General features: G+C 46.5%; 2 protein-coding genes across 3 annotated transcripts in view; both read left to right on the forward strand.

Annotated features, from left to right (window-relative positions):
• LOC140386938 (multidrug and toxin extrusion protein 1-like) overlaps positions 1-5,146 on the forward strand; it is a 42,418-nt gene extending 37,272 nt beyond the window's left edge. The window contains exons 16-17 of the mRNA XM_072469845.1: positions 87-168; positions 4,749-5,146. Of these exons, the coding sequence (XP_072325946.1) occupies positions 87-168; positions 4,749-4,987 (321 nt within the window). The 3' untranslated portion in view covers positions 4,988-5,146. The remainder of the gene's footprint in view (positions 1-86; positions 169-4,748) is intronic.
• Positions 5,147-11,077: 5,931 nt separating this feature from the next.
• The window catches only part of LOC140386939 (multidrug and toxin extrusion protein 1-like), a 41,733-nt gene continuing 34,556 nt past the window's right edge, over positions 11,078-18,254 (forward strand). Inside the window, exons 1-6 of one of the 2 annotated variants that reach the window (XM_072469847.1) lie at positions 11,078-11,224; positions 11,318-11,474; positions 12,306-12,407; positions 13,440-13,508; positions 17,227-17,375; positions 17,795-17,837. In XM_072469847.1, the coding sequence (XP_072325948.1) occupies positions 11,328-11,474; positions 12,306-12,407; positions 13,440-13,508; positions 17,227-17,375; positions 17,795-17,837 (510 nt within the window). In that variant the 5' untranslated portion in view covers positions 11,078-11,224; positions 11,318-11,327. The other variant, XM_072469846.1, reaches the window with a different exon arrangement.

The raw sequence follows: 18,254 nt of genomic DNA on the forward strand, positions 1-18,254 counted from the left end.
GGATTAAGTGTGCAATTTGCATTAAACTGAATCCCACACATCAAGCATCCTTTGGTTTTCACAATGGTTTTGTGCTTTGTTGAAAGGCTCTGGTTAACGCGGGTGTGACCAAAGATGTGGACATCTCAAACAGCGCCTCTAGTGGTCAAACCCAGGAAATCTCAGCAGGTAAGAAAGAATGCTGTGCAGTCTTTAAAACGCTTTCCAATTATCAAATACGACTGGAGTGAGAAACATTTACGGTACGTTTTCATTACACGATTCAAAGTGATAATTCATCTGGCAAACTAAATTGTGCTGCAAGAAATTCCTGATTCACCCCCCCCCCCCCCCCCCACCACCACCACCCACTCCAGTTTAAAGTCCAACTCCTCTTGGTGATCGGTGAAGCAACAATAACTTTAAAATCTAAGGGCTGTGATTAGTGCATAGATACGGAGGCCAGCACGGTGGGACAGTGGTTAGCACTGCTGCCTCACAGCTCCAGGGACCCGGGTTCAATTCCGGCCTCGGGTGACTGTCTGTGTGGAGTTTGCACATCCTCCCCGTGTGTGCGTGGGTTTCCGCCGGGTGCTCCGGTTTCCTCCCACAGTCCAAAGATGTGCAGATTAGGTGGATTGGCCACGCTAAATTGCCCCTTAGTTATTTGGGTTACGAGGATAGGATGGAGGCGTGGGCTGAAATAGGGTGCTCTTTCCAAGGGCCGGTGCAGACTCGATGGGCCGAATGGTCTCCTTCTGCACTGTAAATTCTATGACCCTCCCTAGGCTAGTGCGCAGTCAATTCCAGCCCCAGTTGATCGGAGTCTTATTTTTAAATACCTGAGGACTTTGGCCGAGCCCAATAAACTGCGGTCACTCGGTTTGTAAATTTTAACACAAGTAATCTTTTGTTATTTAACAGTAATGTAACTAAACTGACTAAAATGTAACCGACTACCAAATACCCCGGGCGGGTTTCTCGGTCCGAGCCGGGTCAGAGAATTACCGGGCTGGGCGTGATTCGCGCAACGCCGCCCCAACGCTGGTCCGCCAATTCTCCGGTGACCGGAGAATCAGTGCCATTGTCGGCGGCGTGGCGCCGGTCGGGGGCCGATCTATGTCCACCTTTCCCAAATCTCCTCCCTTACTAACTACCCCCATTGTCTATGCGGCTGCGGACTAAGCCCAGCGCCACCACAGTCAGGGGGTGGGGGGGGGGAGCTGATCCGCGGGCCGGGGATGCTTTGGCGGGGGCTGGGGGTGGCGAGCCAAAGGGGATCATTATTTGGCAAACTGGTACGTCCGGCACCATGTTGCACGGCGCGGCCGTTGCAGTCCTCCGCTGTGCGCATGCGAGGGCATGGACCCATTCACCGGCCGTATCCGCAGCCAGAGCCGGGGGCTTTACGCTGCCTGCCTGCCAGCCACCCCCCACCCCCCCCTCCCCCCCTTCCCCCCACCACCACCACCACCAGATGGAGGATCAGTGGCCATTTTTTCGCTCGTAAAACGCCACCGTTCCCACGCCGGCGCAAGCGCCCAGTCTCAGAACCGGAGAATCCGGCCCAATGTCTTTCTGGAGTTCAACCTGCATTTCATTATTTCCTCTTTCTCGACCTGAGATGGTTTTCTCTGGCAAGATTGTCTACTTTCTCTGTATATTTGAGATCATTTCAAGTTTATGGTAAAGATGTGCCAAGCACTCACTGCTTTTACAACAAGAAAGCAGTTCTTCACTTCAGCAGTGACAGAGAGAGACTGTCCCTTTCACTTTCAAGATCTAAACCCTTCTGCCCAGCTCCCTCAGGAGCATCATGCAGGAACCCATTACTGACTGTTGTCAGGCAGAACACTGTCCCCTAGCCAGCCTACAGGTTGTCAACCAGCCAATTGAACTGACTTCCTCCAAAGCTATTTCTTAAGATTCATTCAGCGACGGCGAGTCTATTTTTTCCTTTCCAAAATACATTCAATGGCATCACCATCACTGAATCCCCCACTATCAACATCCTGGGGGTTACCATTGATCTGAAACGGAACTGGACTAGCCATATTAATACTGTGGCTACCAGAGCAGGTCAAAGGCTAGGAATCCTAGGGCGAGTAACTCACCTCCTGACTGCCTCAAAGCTTGTCCACCATCCACAAGGCACAAGTCAGGAGCGTGATGGAATACTCTCCACTTGCCTGGATGAATGCAGCTCCAACAACACTCAAGAAGCTTGACATCATCCAGGATAAAGCAGCCTCTTAATTGGCACCCCTTCCACAAACATTCAATCCCTCCACCACCGAACAGTGGCAACCATATGTATCATCTACAAGATGCACTGCAGGAACTCGCCAAGGTTCCTTAAACAGCACCTTCCAAACCCACGACCACTACCATCTAGAAGGACAAGAGCAGCAGATACCTGGGAACCCCACCACCTGGAGGTTCCCCTTCAAGTCACTCTTATCAACGTTGTGAGACCATTTCAGTTTTATTTCCGTTGTCCTTGAATTGACTGTTGGTAACTCCTGGGATTTGGGATTTACAGCACTCAACGATCTCACTTCTCATGGACCAGTAGAGCTGTATTACAACGTGGCCTATGGTGATTGACGGTCAAATCACTGGTTTGGTTGTTCAACTTTTTACCAATCTTTGGTCAGCTTTCTAGCTGTGTGACTACATGGTTGAGAGAGATAATGTTTGTCATCTGGTAGCCTATCAGTGGTTGAAATATCTGTTGGACCTCCTGGTTGGTTCTTCAATCGCCCGAGGAGTTCTGGACTGTTAACAGAGAACAAAACAGTGAAAGAAAAGGGGCAATATCTATGTGCGTGCAAGTTAATCTATCACCAAGTGGAGTTTTGAAATGGCCACACAATGTTTGACAGGAGGATTACACAGCCAACCCTCTATCGACAATGATTCAAAAATCTCTGCATTAAAATAATCCAATACTAGGAAAGTTGATCACCACACTTTTGGGCAAGTCAGATCTGTCTATAGATCATGTGGTATGGCCCATGGCTGGTGCCTATGGAGGAGGTCATTGGTCTGTTAACCAGCCCTCCTAAAATCATTTAGATTAAAAGATACCATCATAAAACAGAGAAAATAGGTGCAGGAGGAGGCCATTCGGCCCTTCGAGCCTGCACCGCCATTCAATATGATCATGGCTGATCATGAAAATTCAGTATCCCACTCCCGCTTTCTCCATACCCCTCGATCCCTTTAGCCGCAAGGGCCACGTCCATCTCCCTCGTGAATATATCCAATGAACCGGCCCCAGCAGCTTTCTGTGGGAGAGAGTTCCACCAGTTCACAGCTCTCTGATAGACAAAGTTCTTCCTCATCTCAGTCCTGAATGGCCTACCCCTTATTCTTAGGCTGTGACCCCTAGTTCTGGACGTCCCCAACATCGGGAACATTCTTCCCGCATCCAGCCTGTCCAGTCCCATCAGGGTTTCATATGCTTTTATGAGATCCGCTCTCATTCTTCTAAACTCCAGTGGGTACAAGCCCAGTCGATCCAGTCTTTCTTCATATGTCCGTCCTGCCATCCCGGGAATTAGTCTGGTGAACCTTCGCTGGACACCCTCAATAGCAAGATTGTCGTTCCTCAAACTAGGAGACCAAAACTGCGCATGATACTCAAGGTGTGGCCTCAGCAAGGCCCTGTACAACTGCAGCAAGACATCCCTACTCCTCTACTCAAATCCTCTCGCTATGAAGGCCAGCCTGCCATTAGCTTTCCCCACCCCCTGCTGTACCTGCATGCCCACCATCAGCGACTGTTCCACCATTTCACCCAGGTCTCGTTGCACTTCCCCTTTTCCTAAACTGCCACCATTCAGAAAATAATCTGCCTTCCTGTTTTTGACACCAAAGTGGATAACCTCACATTTACCCACATTATACTGCATTTGCCAAGTATTTGCCCACCCAGCCAGCCTGTCCCAGTCACCCTGCAGCCTCTTTGCATCCTCCTCACAGCACACACTGCCACCCAGCTTAGTGTCGTCCGCAAATTTGAGATATTGTTATGGGCCAGGGTTTAGACAACTCCAAAGTATGTCATGGAGTTCACCTGACCTACAACCTTTAATAGATTTTGGTTATGAGGAGCACAAGGGCCCACTTTCCAGGTGTTATGCAACAGAGACCATAAGTATTTTTAAACAAAACAATGTTTAATCTATGAATTCAGTTAACATTTTGCAAACACACAGTAAACATTTTATCAACTACCAACACAACTAACTGCCACAGATTCATTACTCTATATGTAGCCCTTAATAACTTTCCTAACAACATCCATAAGCCAAACACCCTCTTTAACAAAGCAGTAAGTATAAATTCTTTACACAAGACAGTTATCACTTTTAAATTATCAAGTGATCCGGTCACCTTTTAACATACAGAGAGAGAGTCAAAGTGAACCTTCCTTGTCTGAATTCAGCTTTCAACTGCCTAAAATGAAAGCAAACCACAAAGCCACAAGCAGCTTCCAGCTCAAAACGAAAGTAAAAGCCAGAGACACAACCCAGCTCCACCCACACAATGATATCACTGCAGCTATTTGATAAACACCCATTTCTTAAAGGTACACTCCCATGACAATATTGCATGCAATTCCTTCATCCAAATCACTAACGTATACTGTGAACAGCTGGGTCCCAGCTGGGTCCTGCCACTCTGAAAAGGACCCTTTTATTCCCACCCTCTGGGAATAAACTCATGTACTTACAACTTTTCAATGTGACTTTCTTTCACAGGTGTGGACACAGGAAACAGTGCAGCGAATCCCATTCCCAATGCTGATGTATTGGAACCAAAGATAAACAATGGCCGGGTGACAGATGAGACTTCCGTTCTGGACGCTGGAGTCACCACGGTTGGAGAAATCCTGTCCACAAAACAACTGATCATTCGTCGTGGCCTGGCCTTCCTTTCAGGACCACTCATCCTGGCAATTGGACTGGCGATACACTTTAGTCTTGCAAAGGACCCGTAGACCCCAGTGAACATTGCAGAGAGAAACCAAGATTATTGTCTGCCGCATTAACAGTCAGGCTGTGACCCAAAGGACAACAGAGGGGAACGTTCACACAAAACCCACTGAAGAATTCCAATCACCAGGCAAATAAATGATGAATAAATAATTATGACCAGATTTCCATATGTCTCATGAACAGTTGAAATTTCAATTGGAAAGTGTCACGCTGTGAGGTTTGAAAGCACCATTTTCCCATTCAGGGAATGTGCCAGAGTCCCAGTGAGCAAGCCATTATTTTTGTGACCAGAGTGTGGATGTTAGAAATAGAGAGAAACTGCATGACATAGTCATACCCATGACCCATGACCCAGCATCCCAGAATCCTTCATCACTCACCTTTGGATACGTTTCATCCGATCAGTAGAATAGATTATCCAGATTTTGGGGTCTAGTCAGAGACAGTCAGTGGCAAGGACGTGGCCAGGGGAGTCTTCAACATTGAACCAAGACTCCAAGCAGCTTCTGGTCAAACGTTAGACAAGGAAACCTCCTACTGATTACCAGCTACCTCCTAACGTCAGATGGTGAATAGGTATTGCATCATGGTCAACGCCAGATGCAGCAAACACTGTGGGTGGAAAGAGCACAAAGCACAGTTTGGTTGTGAAGCTTCTAGGTCCATTACGAGGTCACTCGGTAGTGACACCATTGATCAAACTAACTTTACCCTGGAGGATGTGAATGGCCCTCAGAGCTGACGTCATGTGACGACATAACCCCCCCCACAAGGAAAGAAAATAGTTCTCTTTGGCTTCACCAATCTACCTGTTGCAGGTGCATCTATCTATGACGGTGTTGGGTGGACAGTCTTTATGGAGACAAAATCCTGCCTTGTAATATTACACTCTCCTCCGTGTAATATGGCATTGCCGTGCTATGCAAATGAAATCACATCACAGCTAAGTGTACAATTGAAAGAGATGTGGAATACTACAAATTAATATATTCAGCCACTGCAGAACCACGAGTAACAAAATGGACAGGATGCTGAGTAACAGAGCTGATGTGGTGGGATGCAGTTTGGAGGGTTACCATGGTAATACAGCAAGGCGTTCTGGCCGGCAGCTCACTTGACCAAGACGCAGAAAAGACATGGGGATGAGGCAGAGGAGAAAACATGTTTTATGTTCAATACTGTGCCTTACACAACCTGAGGAGGTCCCAAAGCATTGTAAAGGCAATGGAGTATTTTTGAAGTGTAGTCATTGTTGTAATGCGGGAAATACACCTGTCACTTCGCACATTGCAAGCTCTGACAGCCAGCCATCTTCTAATGATACTGGTTGAGGGAGAAACGAGAGCCAGGACACCCAGGAGTGCTCCCTGACTCTTCTCTGAAACAGTGCCACAGGATCCTTCGCATCTACTTGAGATGCCAGACAGGACTTCCACCTAATGTCTCACTCATGAGACGACAATGCAGCATTGCTTCAGAGCTCAGCTAGACTTTCCACTCAAATATTTTGAATGGACTAGACTCAGAGGAAATACCCACATAACCACAACTGTGACCTCACGGACACATGGGATTGAATGTTGGGAGTTCTGGAGCTGCGGATGGATTCACTCTGGAACATCCACCATGCTGAGGAAGTCCTAGATTCAGTGAGTTGGTCACACCACAGTTAACAATTACTGAGGGAGATAGGGAATGGGTGACCACCAGACAGAGGAAGAGTAGGAAGGCAGTGAAGGGGTCCCCTGCGGTCATCTCCCTCCAACGGATATACCGCTTTGGATACTGTTGGGGGAGATGGCTCACCAGGGGAAGGTAGCAGCAGTCACGTTCATTGCACCGTGGCTGGCTCTGCTGCACAGGAGGACAGAGTGGTCGAGCTATAGTGATGGGGGACTCAATGGTAAGGGGAATAGACAGGCGTTTCTGCGGACGCAAATGAGACTCCAGGATGGTGTGTTGCCTCCCTGGTGCAAGCGCCAAGGATGTCTTGGAGGGGCTGCAGGACATTCTGGAGGGAGAGGGTGAGCAGCCAGCTGTCGTGGTGTCGGAATTACTGCAAGGCATACACGGGAGTACTCTTTGTTCAATCTTTATTGACATTCATTCATTTTCATTCATTCATTCATTTCATTCACATGTGCACACGGAGAGCAAACCAGTGGGGGACACTATATTGCTTTGTCTGAGTCCAGTGAAGCAGAAACATTGATAGCTTGATTAACCAATAGAATTACAGTTGCAGTCTAATCCTTGATTTGCATGTCACACACACCAATAATATCACAGTTAAACTTTCATTTTAGGCCAATGAAAGGACAGTAATTCTAGCCAAAAGTAGACAGGGCAAACTGACCAATAGAAGAGCAAGGTCTTTCAATCTTTCTTTTACGTAATCGTCTCCCTTTTAGCCTTGGAGGTTACGTTGGTTAAGAAGAAAAGTGCATTCCTGAGAAGGCTACCTCCATCGTCCTGTCTCCACAGACTTGCGTCATTCACTGAGAAACAGGAAATTATGGTTTCCGTACAAACTTATGCCCTTTGCTAAGGAACAGAATATCTGGATTCCACACTAATCCATGTCCTTTGCCAAGGAACCGGATATTATAGATTCCACAGTGGCGCATATAGGCACCAACGATATTGGTAAAATACGTGATGAGGTCCTACAAGGGGGTTAGGGAGTTAAACTAAAAATTGGACGTCAAAGGTAGTAATGTCAGGATTGCTACCAGTGCCCCATGCTAGTCATTAAATTTCCCAACATTGACCGGGACAGCCATAGCATTAGGAGCTTGGATGGAGAGAAATTTGTCAAGTGTATTCAGGAGGAATTTCCCATTCAGTATGTGGATGGCCCGACCAGGGAGAGGGCAAAACCTGACCTCCTCTTGGGAAATAGGGAAGAACAGGTGACGGAAGTGTTAGCGAGGGATCACTTTGGGACCTGTGACCATAATTCTATTAGTTTTAAGATAGCTATGGAGAATGATAGGCCTGGGCCAAAAGTTAAAATTCTAAATTGGGGCAAGGCATGGCAGGTTTCAGAAGGCTGTGTTAACCACTGCCCCTGTGTTGGCCATCACAGATTACACAAAACCATTCAGGGTGGTTATCGATGAGAGTGATGTGGAGTAGGTGCTGTGCTCTTGCAAGAAGTGACGAAGGAATAGAGCGGCCTATTGGATATTTTTCAAAGAAATTATATGTTCACCGGAGGAAGTATTGAACAACTGAAAAAGAGACTTTGAGCTTGATGCTGGCTTTGCAACATTTTAACATCTATGTTATCAGCAATTTGTCTGAAACAATTATGTATACTGATCATAATCCGTTGAGGTTTTTGGAGAAAGCACAGGGCTAAATCGTTGGCTTTGAAAACAGACCAAGGCAGGCCAGCAGCACGGTTCAATTCCCGTAACAGCCTCCCCGAACAGGCGCCAGAATGTGGTGACTAGGGGCTTTTCACAATAAGTTCATTGAAGCCTACTTGTGACAATAAGCGATTTTCATTTCATTTTCATTTCATTCCATTTCAAATTCAAGAATAAAAATGCCAGACTGTTGCGTTGGTGTTTATTATCACAGCCATTTAATTTTAAACTTATACATGTGGCAGGACAGGAAAACATGACAGCCGATGCTTTGTCACGAAAGTGATGGAGAAGCAGGTTTGGTGCTGGACGATGAAGAACTAAAATAGGCTGTATTATTGTAAATGTTTGCTTGTTTTAATGTTTTAGAATGGAAGTTTATTGTCAAGTGTTAGGAATGGACAAGTGAAAAGGTGAAAAATGAAACCATCTTTGAAGTTGATGGTTTATTTTTGTTTCTTGGGGGAGGTGTCATGGGAGTGTTATTTTAAGAAAGGTTTTTGTCTTATCACATGGCTTCAGTGATGTCCTTTTGTGGGTGGGGCTGAGCTGGGGCTGTGAGTTTTTCTTAGTTTCACTTTCAGATTTGTCTGCTGCGGACTCAGGGAGAAAGAAGTGTTTTGTTCCTGTCACCCTCTATTGTAATTTTAAAGAGTTGTTTCAGGAAACCCCCCATTGGTTATAGCCACCTCACAGTAACTTCATTGCAGTGTTAATGTAAGCCTACTTGTGACCAGACAGCTTATTATTATTATTACCTGCTTTACTAACTTGAACAAAATAGTTTGCTTTCCGGAGGGGTTTAAACCTGCTGGTGAGATGGGGTCAGAAACTCAGGAAAAGCCAGTCGTATTCAAGTGAGATTGCAGAGTGCTGGGCCACGCCCTTGAAAAGGTTTTTTTTAGTTTCTGGGATTTTGTTTTTCAATTGAAGCAGTAAAAGGGGGAATTCATCATCGATTATCATAGAATTTACAGTGCAGAAGGAGGCCATTCCCCCATTGAGTCTGCACCGGCTCCTGGAAAGAGCACCCTACCCAAGGTCAACACCTCCCCCCTATCCCCATAACCCAGTAACCCCAACCAACACTAAGGGCAATTTTGGACGCTAAGGGCAATTTATCATGGCCAATCCACCTAACCTGCACATCTTTGGACTTCACATCATGAAGTGTTATACATAGATTACTGTAGTTATGTTTGTAATTGATAAAATGTCTTGCTGTTTGTTTATGCAAATGTTAACTAAGTTCTTAGTATAAAGCTTGTTTTGATTAAAATGTCTAGGAAGACAATTGAATCGCAGCTCAAGTGAAGACTCTTGCGCTCATCCTAGCCAAATTCAACAAAACATTACAGGTCAGGTGAACTCCATAATATACTTTGGAGTTTTTAAACTCTGGCCCATAACAGGTGGGAAAACAGGATCAGGGTATTGAACTTGATGATCAGCCATGATCAACATGGATGGCGGAGCAGGCTCGAAGGGCCGAATGGCCTCCCCTGCTCCTATTTTCTATGTATGTTTCTATGAATGATGCATCTTGGCGGAAGACCTCGAGAGATGCAATCTGGACTCAATGGCACAGTTTTAAAGTGTGCGCAGGGACAGAGGGACCTGGGGTTCATGTCTTTGAAAGCGGCACAACATATTGAGAGTGTAGTTAGCAAAGCGTACGGAATCTTTTCGACTTTGGTCACAAACGCAAGGACGTTCTGCCAAATCTTTACGAAGCCACAGCTGGTTTGTTACACCCAGCTGGGGTCGCGACTCGTGAGGAAGAATGTGACATAATGTAGACAATGCAAAGCTGTTTCTATGAGTTGATTTAAATGATAGAGCAAGAGTAAAGAGAGGGTTTGTGGAAGGTCTTGTTTGCGCAGCCCACTGGGGCGGTGGAAGTGGAAATGAGCAATAACCTCAAAAGGAGCATGGATGGGCTCTTGCGGGAGATAAACTTGCAGGGGCTAGATTGGGAGAGAGTGGAACTGACTGGATAGCTTTACAGAGAGCCAGTATGGATGTAATTGGGCTGACTGGCCTTCTTCTGTGTTGTAATGTCTCTATGACTCCAGAAGGTGGTTCACCTCCACTTCCTCAAAGGACAATGATGAATAGCCAATAAATGTCAGTCACTCCCACATCCTGAGAATGAATAAAAATCTGTCACCAAGGGTCACTGGACATGAGTGAATCCCAGTGAATTTACTACAGAACAAAGATTTGACCATGTCAAAATGTACAAAGAATGACCATTGAACCGAGGGCCATATCAACAGATGAGTACAGCTTCTCAGTGTAGTTCACATGCGGCATGGTGGCACAGTTGGGGGGCCGACACGGTGGCAGAGTGGTTAGCACTGCTGTCTTGCTGGCTGCGTTAGTTTCCTCCGGGTGCTCCGGTTTCCTCCCACAGCCCAAAGATGTGCAGGTTGGGCGAATTGGCCATGCTAAATTGCCCCTTAGTGTCCAAATGATGTGCAGGTTAGGTGGGGTCACGGGATTATGAGGATAGGGTGAGGGACTGGGTCTAGGTAGGGAGTTCTTTCAGAGGGTCCGTGCAGACTTCTGCACTGTAGAGGTTCTATGATTCTATGCTACAGAGGACACTGAACATCTCCTTCAACCTACCTCAAAATGGGCTCCAATCCACAGCACAGCATTTAAGAAAAATATGGAAATGCGAAGAACCAGTATAATTAACTTTTGATTACTTATATACAGAAATCCTGTGACAGCATTGGACCCTAAATGTAGATGATGCAACCTGCAGCTCTGAAAGGACAAGTGTTAAAAATTAATCATGACCAGAAGGCGAGGTGGCAAAATGGATTTAAGATTGTAACCATATTTTATATCGGAGGGGTGAGTGTGGAACCTATTGGAAGGGCGGGGTGCCAGGGTGGAGATGTACAAGCAAGAGAAGTAAAATAACTGGCTTATTTGCTGTTTGCCAAGGGTTGGAAAAATGGAGATTTCAACGCAACTCAGCTGTGACAATGTTGGCCAGGCCCGTGGAACCTATGGTGACCTGTTCCTGGGGAAAGTAACGAGATGGACACCCGTCAACTTCTGGCAGGAAGCAAAACATATCTCCAGACTGGCTGGGCCAGTGGTGAGTTTACACCCATCCAATTTCTCACCATATCGTTCACACATCGCGGTCTGTAAATGTACCTAATTGTGTATCATCTCCATCACAGAACTCACTAATGCAACTCATATCTCTGTGCACAATTATTACATTCCCGTTTAATTGCGCCATTCATTCAACCACCTTCACTGAAGATATTTGTAAAATTCACTTCATTTAATTTTTCACAATTCATTTTGTTGCACCCATTTGGAAAATGCCGTCCAATAACTTTGCCTGTGAACATATTCCACAACTTCCTACCTCAAAGGTGAAAATCTTCTGCCTGATTTTTGTTTTATTACTTCAAAGATGATTGTTTCTAATTTGTGTATCCTGATCCTTCAGCGGTGAATAATTTGCCTGGATCAACGTTGCCACTTCCTTTCATAACTGTGGAAACCACATTGAAATCAATTTAAAGAGGGCAGCACGGTGGCGCAGTGGTTAGCACTGCTGCCTCACGGCGCCGAGGTCCCAGGTTCGATCCCGGCTCTGGGTCACTGTCCGTGTGGAGTTTGCACATTCTCCCCGTGTTTGCGTGGGTTTCACTCCCACAACCCATAGATGTGCAGGGTAGGTGGATTGGCCACGCTACATTGCCTCTTAATTGGAAAAAATAATTGCGTACTCTAAAGTTATATAAAAAAAAGAAAAACAAGGAAAAATAAATCAATTTAAAATTGCTTCAGGTTTTTGAAGAATAAAAAGGGCACTTGTTTTAGGAAGGGTTTAGTGAGAGTAAAGCTATAAGAGTTTGATTGAAGTTAAATGGCCAGTGCATGTTATTTATCACTCATTTTCCTTTCGCAGTTTTTGACAGAGTTGATGATGCTTCTAATAAATGTTGTCAGCTTCGCGTTTTGTGGACATTTGGGAAAAGTTGAATTGGATGCTGTTAGTCTTGCCACGTCGGTGAGTTTATGTTCAGAGTGTGCACATTTATTCATCACGAGGTATCCTGTATAAAATCATGATGGGTGGGCATCGCGGTGGCATAATGGTTAGCACTGCTGCCTCACGGCGCAGAGGTCCCGGGTTCGATCCGGGCCCTGGGTCACTGTCCGTGTGGAGTTTGCACATTCTCCCCGTGTCTGCGTGGGTTTCATCCCCACAACCCAAAGATGTGCAGGGTAGGTGGATTGGCCACGCTAAATTCTCCGTTAATTGGGGGAAAAAAATTGAATTGGGTATTCTAAAAAAGAAATAATGATGGAATTGCGGTGACTCCTATCAGTTTTGAGCTTAGTGCCTTTATCAGCTGCTGAAATGCTCCTTGTAAAGAAGCCTGGGATATACCTGCTGCCCTCAATGGAGGGGCAATTAGAGAGCAGCACTTGCTTCAGTGGCTCTGGGCTAAGGAACAGAAACGTCAGCTCGAGACTCCAGCTCATCACCATTGTCAATGAGCCATCCTGGAAGGCCGATGTGTGCGGACATTAGGTGGGAATGAAAATGAAAATCGCTTATTGTCACGAGTAGGCTTCAAATGAAGTTACTGTGAAAAGCCCCGAGTCGCCACATTCCGGCGCCTGTTCGGGGAGGCCGGTACGGGAATCGAACCGTGTTGCTGGCCTGCCTTGGTCTGCTTCCAAAGCCAGCGATTTAGCCCAGTGAGCTAAACCAGCCCCTGGGCACCTTTGGGGCGGCCCGACGCCGGAGTGGTTCACGCCACTCCGTCCCCCCGGGACCCCCCGCCCCGCCGGGTAGGGGAGAATCCCGCCCTTCATCTTTCAGACAAAATCCGTGAATGGGATTTTCCAGCCCTGCCAATGGCTGCAGAATTTTTTATGGCTCGCCCGCCCTGTGGGAGGGGTCACCTTCAGCGGCCGCGGACGATTCTGACAGTGGGAAGGGTCGCCATGTTCTGTATTATTTTGTTGAGTATTGTTGACATCCCAGGTTGATCTTGCTGAATGGTTCCTTTTCTTTATTTCTTTTGCACAGTCAATATCTGTAGCAGGTATCTCCATTGGTACTGGCTTGTCGTCAGCGTGTGACACACTCATATCTCAGGTAGGTGCAGTCAACTCCAAGCTGTGCAATGGGCGGTGATGTTCTCCCGAAAATTAATTTGCTAACTCTAGGAAGAATTGATGTTTAAAACTCAGGCCGAGAGTGTTATATCTTTGAGTCTGCACAAGGAGAAAAGGTACAGAAGTGCCCAAGCTCTGGATTCTTACAAACACGGATGAGAGGTTTTAGTTGGGGATGATGATCCGCCAATCTCGGATGGAGAACTGATGCCCGAGCGTTAAACACGCACTGCTGACATCACTACAGATCACGTGACGCTTCACCAGCAGGGATGTATTTTATGATACATTGCATCCCTCCCCCTTTGCTTCTTTAGTACAATCATAATTGCACGGGGCAGCACGGTAGCATTGTGGATAGCACAATTGCTTCACAGCTCCAGTGTCCCAGGTTCGATTCCGGCTTGGGTCACTGTCTGTGCTGAGTCTGCACATCCTCCCCGTGTGTGCGTGGGTTTCCTCCGGGTGCTCCGGTTTCCTCCCACAGTCCAAAGATGTGCAGGTTAGGTGGATTGGCCATGATAAATTGCCCTTCGTGTCCAAAATTGCCCTTAGTGTTGGGTGGGGTTGTGGGGATAGGGTGGAGGTGTGGACCTTGGGTGGGCTGCTCTTTCCAAGAGCCGGTGCGGACTCGATGGGCTGAATGGCCTCCTTCTGCACTGTAAATTCTATTCTATAATGACTTTTATCCAGCAAACACACTTATGCATTATCTCTATTTATACACGTACAGCTTAATAATGCAATACTTCAGGTAGATGTCTACCCCCTTTTGGGGTGTATTCAACATTCTGGAACTTGGCTACTCGTGACCTTGGAAGTGTCCTTTGTTCCTGTAAAGTTACTCCAGTGTCCATCTCTATAGGCATTGCAAAGTCCTCAGAAACAGAATCTGAACTTGCCTGTGTACAGGCTCTGTTCCAAAGTATAGGATCGAATCCCTACTGGGCAGAAGGAGGCCATTCAGCTCATCGAATCCATACCAGCCCTCCGGAGGAGCCCTCTCACCCATCCTATCCCCATATCCCCACGCATTGATCATGGACTATCCACATAACCTGCACGTCTTTGGACACTTAAGGGTCAATTTATCATGGCCAATCCACCTAAACTGCACAGCTTTGGACGGTGGGAGGAAACCGGAGCACGGGGAGGAAATCCACGCAGACACGGGGAGAAGGTGCAAGCTCCACACAGCCAATAGACTAGAATCGAACCCTGGTCCTTGGCGCTGAGAAGCAGCAGTGCTAACCACTATATCACTGCTCAAAGTTTCCACTAGAAGTACGCTCTGAGGAGTTTCAGCGATTTCACTTTGTGAAGCTAGCAGTTGGTCAGTATGATGTCGCCAAACTCTTTCATCACCTGCCTATGTGGTGTGTCATATTGGACCTGCCTTTGCCAGGATCACAGCAGGTAACCATTTCTCGCTGAAGGCGTAGCTTCTGACTGGCACTCGCACTCCTTGATTGAAAGCTCATCTTTTTGAGTTTTATTCTCTCCTAGCAATCTGTGCTTGTTGTTGTCGTTTGACAATCTCATAAGTATTAGGTGGTATCAACAAATCAAACTGTGTTTGCAGTTTCCTCCTGAATGTCAGCAGTGCTGGTGAACTCTGTGCTGTTGCGTGTGCGGAGTTCCGGTAAGACATTAAGAATTTGTTCACTCTTCTTGTCAATGTCCTCTTATCCTTCGATGCCTTGATGGAATGTTTCAATGATTAAACAAAACTTTCAGTCAACCCATTCGTTGCAAGGTGGTATGGAACTTATTTGATGTAGTTTTCACCGTTCAGGTAGTCCTTGAACTTCTTCGAAGTGAACTGAGCACTATTGTCACTACTCATGACCTCCTCCGGTTTTCCAAATTTTGCCCCCTTCTGCAGTGTAGGGATTCCATGGTTCAGCCAATCTATGAGGCACGCTTGACATGTAAAGGCAATCTTGACAAAACATCAGCATTTGCCTGTTGTGTTATTAGAACATAGAACATACAGTGCAGAAGGAGGCCATTCGGCCCATCGAGTCTGCACCGACCTACTTCAGCCCTATCCCCGTAACCCAATAACCCCTCCGAACCTTTTGTGGTCACTAAGGGCAATTTATCATGGCCAATCCACCTAACCTGCATGTCTTTGGACTGTGGGAGGAAACCGGAGCAAACCCACGCAGACACGGGGAGAATGTGCAGACCCCACACAGACAGTGACCCAGCAGGGAATCGAACCTGGGACCCTGGCGCTGTGAAGCCACAGTGCTAATCACTTGTGCTAGTGCGCTGCCCGGATATCGTATGTGCATGCCAGCAATATCAATGAGCATCTTTGTAATCTGCCGGCTGACAAAGAAGGAATACCTTTATGTGGCCCACAGGTTATGGTCAAGGGTTGATGGTCTGTCAAAAGAGTGAAATTACGTCCAGCAATGTGGTGGTGGAATCTTCTTACCCCGAAAATGATGCTCAAAGCCTCTTTTTTTAGCTGAGCGTAACTTGTTTCAGCGCCTGTTAGAATTTAGGAAGCAAATACAATCGGTCGTTCCTCACCTGAAGGCATTATGTACGAGATAACTGCACCAACTCCAGAGGGTGACGAATCGCAAGCAAGTTGTAACTTTAGCTTGGGATAGTAGTGAACTATTAGCTCTGACTTCTGTAAGACATCTCTTACCTGATTGTACGCACTTTCACAGTCTTCTGACCAGTACCACGCCTGTTTGACACACAGCAACATGTGTAAAGGCTATATCCATGTTGCTAAATTCGCAACAAATTTACCATAATAATTGATCAACCCTAAATACTACCTAAGGTGTGTTAAAACATCTAACATCTGGTTAGAAATCGGGTTGATGATTATAGGCCAAGGTACAGAGAGAGATGGTTAAAGTTTGTTACCCATGAGATAGTTATAATAATAATAATGATCGTTTATTGTCACAAGTAGGCTTCAATGAAGTTACAGTGAAAAGCCCCGAGTTGCCACATTCCGGCGCCTGTTCGTGGAGGCCGGTACAGGAATTGAACCCGTGCTGCTGGCATTGTTCTGCATTACAAATCAGCTGTTTAGCCCACTGTGCTAAACCAGTTATAGAATCATAGAGCCCCACAGTGCAGAATAAGACTATTCATCTCTTGGAGTCTGCACCGACCCTCTGAAAGGGCATCCCACCCAGGCCCACTCCCCAATCCTATCGCGGTAACTCCACCTAACCTTTGGACACTAAGGGGCAATTTAGCACTGTCAATCCGCCTAACCTACACAGCTTTGGACTGTGGGAGGAACCCGGAGCCCCTGGAGGAAACCCACGCAGACCCGGGGAGAACGTGCAAACTCCACACAGAGAGTCACCCAAGATCGGAATTGAACCCAGGAACCTGGCGCTGTGAGGCAGCAGTGCTAACCACTGTGCCGCCGTGCAGTCACAGAGTTCTGATGAAGGGCCAAAAGGACTCGAAACATTAACACTGCTTTCTCTCCCTCCAGATGCTGCCTGACCGGCTGAGATTTTCCAGAATCCTCTGTTCTTGTTTCAGATTCCAGCATCCGCAGTATTCTGCTTGTGGCCTGTTATAGTTTCGGTGAATAAATACGTTATTAAATTTTTTGATACAGTTGCAGTTGTTGTAGAATAACGGTACCATTAGAATGTGCCGCAACATTGATCTAATTCACTTTCATTTTTATTCTGATTTTTCAGACTTTTGGCAGCAAGAACCTGAAGCGAATCGGCGTGATCCTCCAAAGAGGGATCCTCATTCTCATGATAGCCTGCTTTCCCTGCTGGGCCGTCCTCATAAACACCGAGCACATTTTACTGGCTTTCAAACAGTCTCCTGCAGTGGCCAAGTGAGAACCTTGTCCATTATGACCTTACTCCAACTGACTGGCGTCCCGGTCAGCTGCATAGACAAAAGGGTTTTCTTCCCTAATTACGCACATAAATGATACATTAAAATCAATGTTGACTTCAAAGTGAAGATGTGCGAGTGTTCTAGCAGCTCAGGTGTCGGTAGAAACATTCGCGTTTCCAGGGATGACCATCTCTAAGGCCACAACATTTTCTTTCTAATGTTTTGACTCCCCACAGAAGCCTGGCTGTAACTTTGCTGTGTGCCAGGGCTGACCACCTGCTTTCGTTGCCACAGCCACCTTATGTTCACCAATTCTGCACAATTCACTGCCCCGTTTGGAGTTTACCTTTGGTTACAGATGGTGAAGTGCTGTTGTTTCCCTATTGTTACCAACATCTTTCATTTTTCCTGCAGGTTAACACAACTCTACGTGCAGATATTTATTCCTGGCCTTCCCGTGAGTAAATTATTTTATGTTGGTAAAACCCAGATGCAGACAGGCCGCTAGACAACGACTCACTGCCTGAAATGCAGACAGAAAAGAACCGAGTCAGCGAGAAAAAAATCCTTTGATTAATAATAATAATAATAATAATGATAATAATCTTTATTGTCACAAGTAGGCTTACATTAACACTGCAGTGAAGTTACTGTGAAAATTCCCTAGTCGCCACACTCCGGCGCCTGTTCGGGTACACAGAGGGAGAATTCAGAATATCCAATTCACCCAACAAGCACGTCTTTCGGGACTTGTGGGAGGAAACCGGAGCACCCGGAGGAAACCCACGCACACACGGGGAGAAGGCGCAGACTCCGCACAGACAGTGACCCAAGCCGGAATCGAACCTGGAATCCTGATCGCTGTGAAGTCCAT

The sequence above is a fragment of the Scyliorhinus torazame genome, chromosome 12, assembly GCF_047496885.1.
Source record: "Scyliorhinus torazame isolate Kashiwa2021f chromosome 12, sScyTor2.1, whole genome shotgun sequence".
In the NCBI taxonomy this organism is placed as follows: Eukaryota; Metazoa; Chordata; class Chondrichthyes; order Carcharhiniformes; family Scyliorhinidae; genus Scyliorhinus; species Scyliorhinus torazame.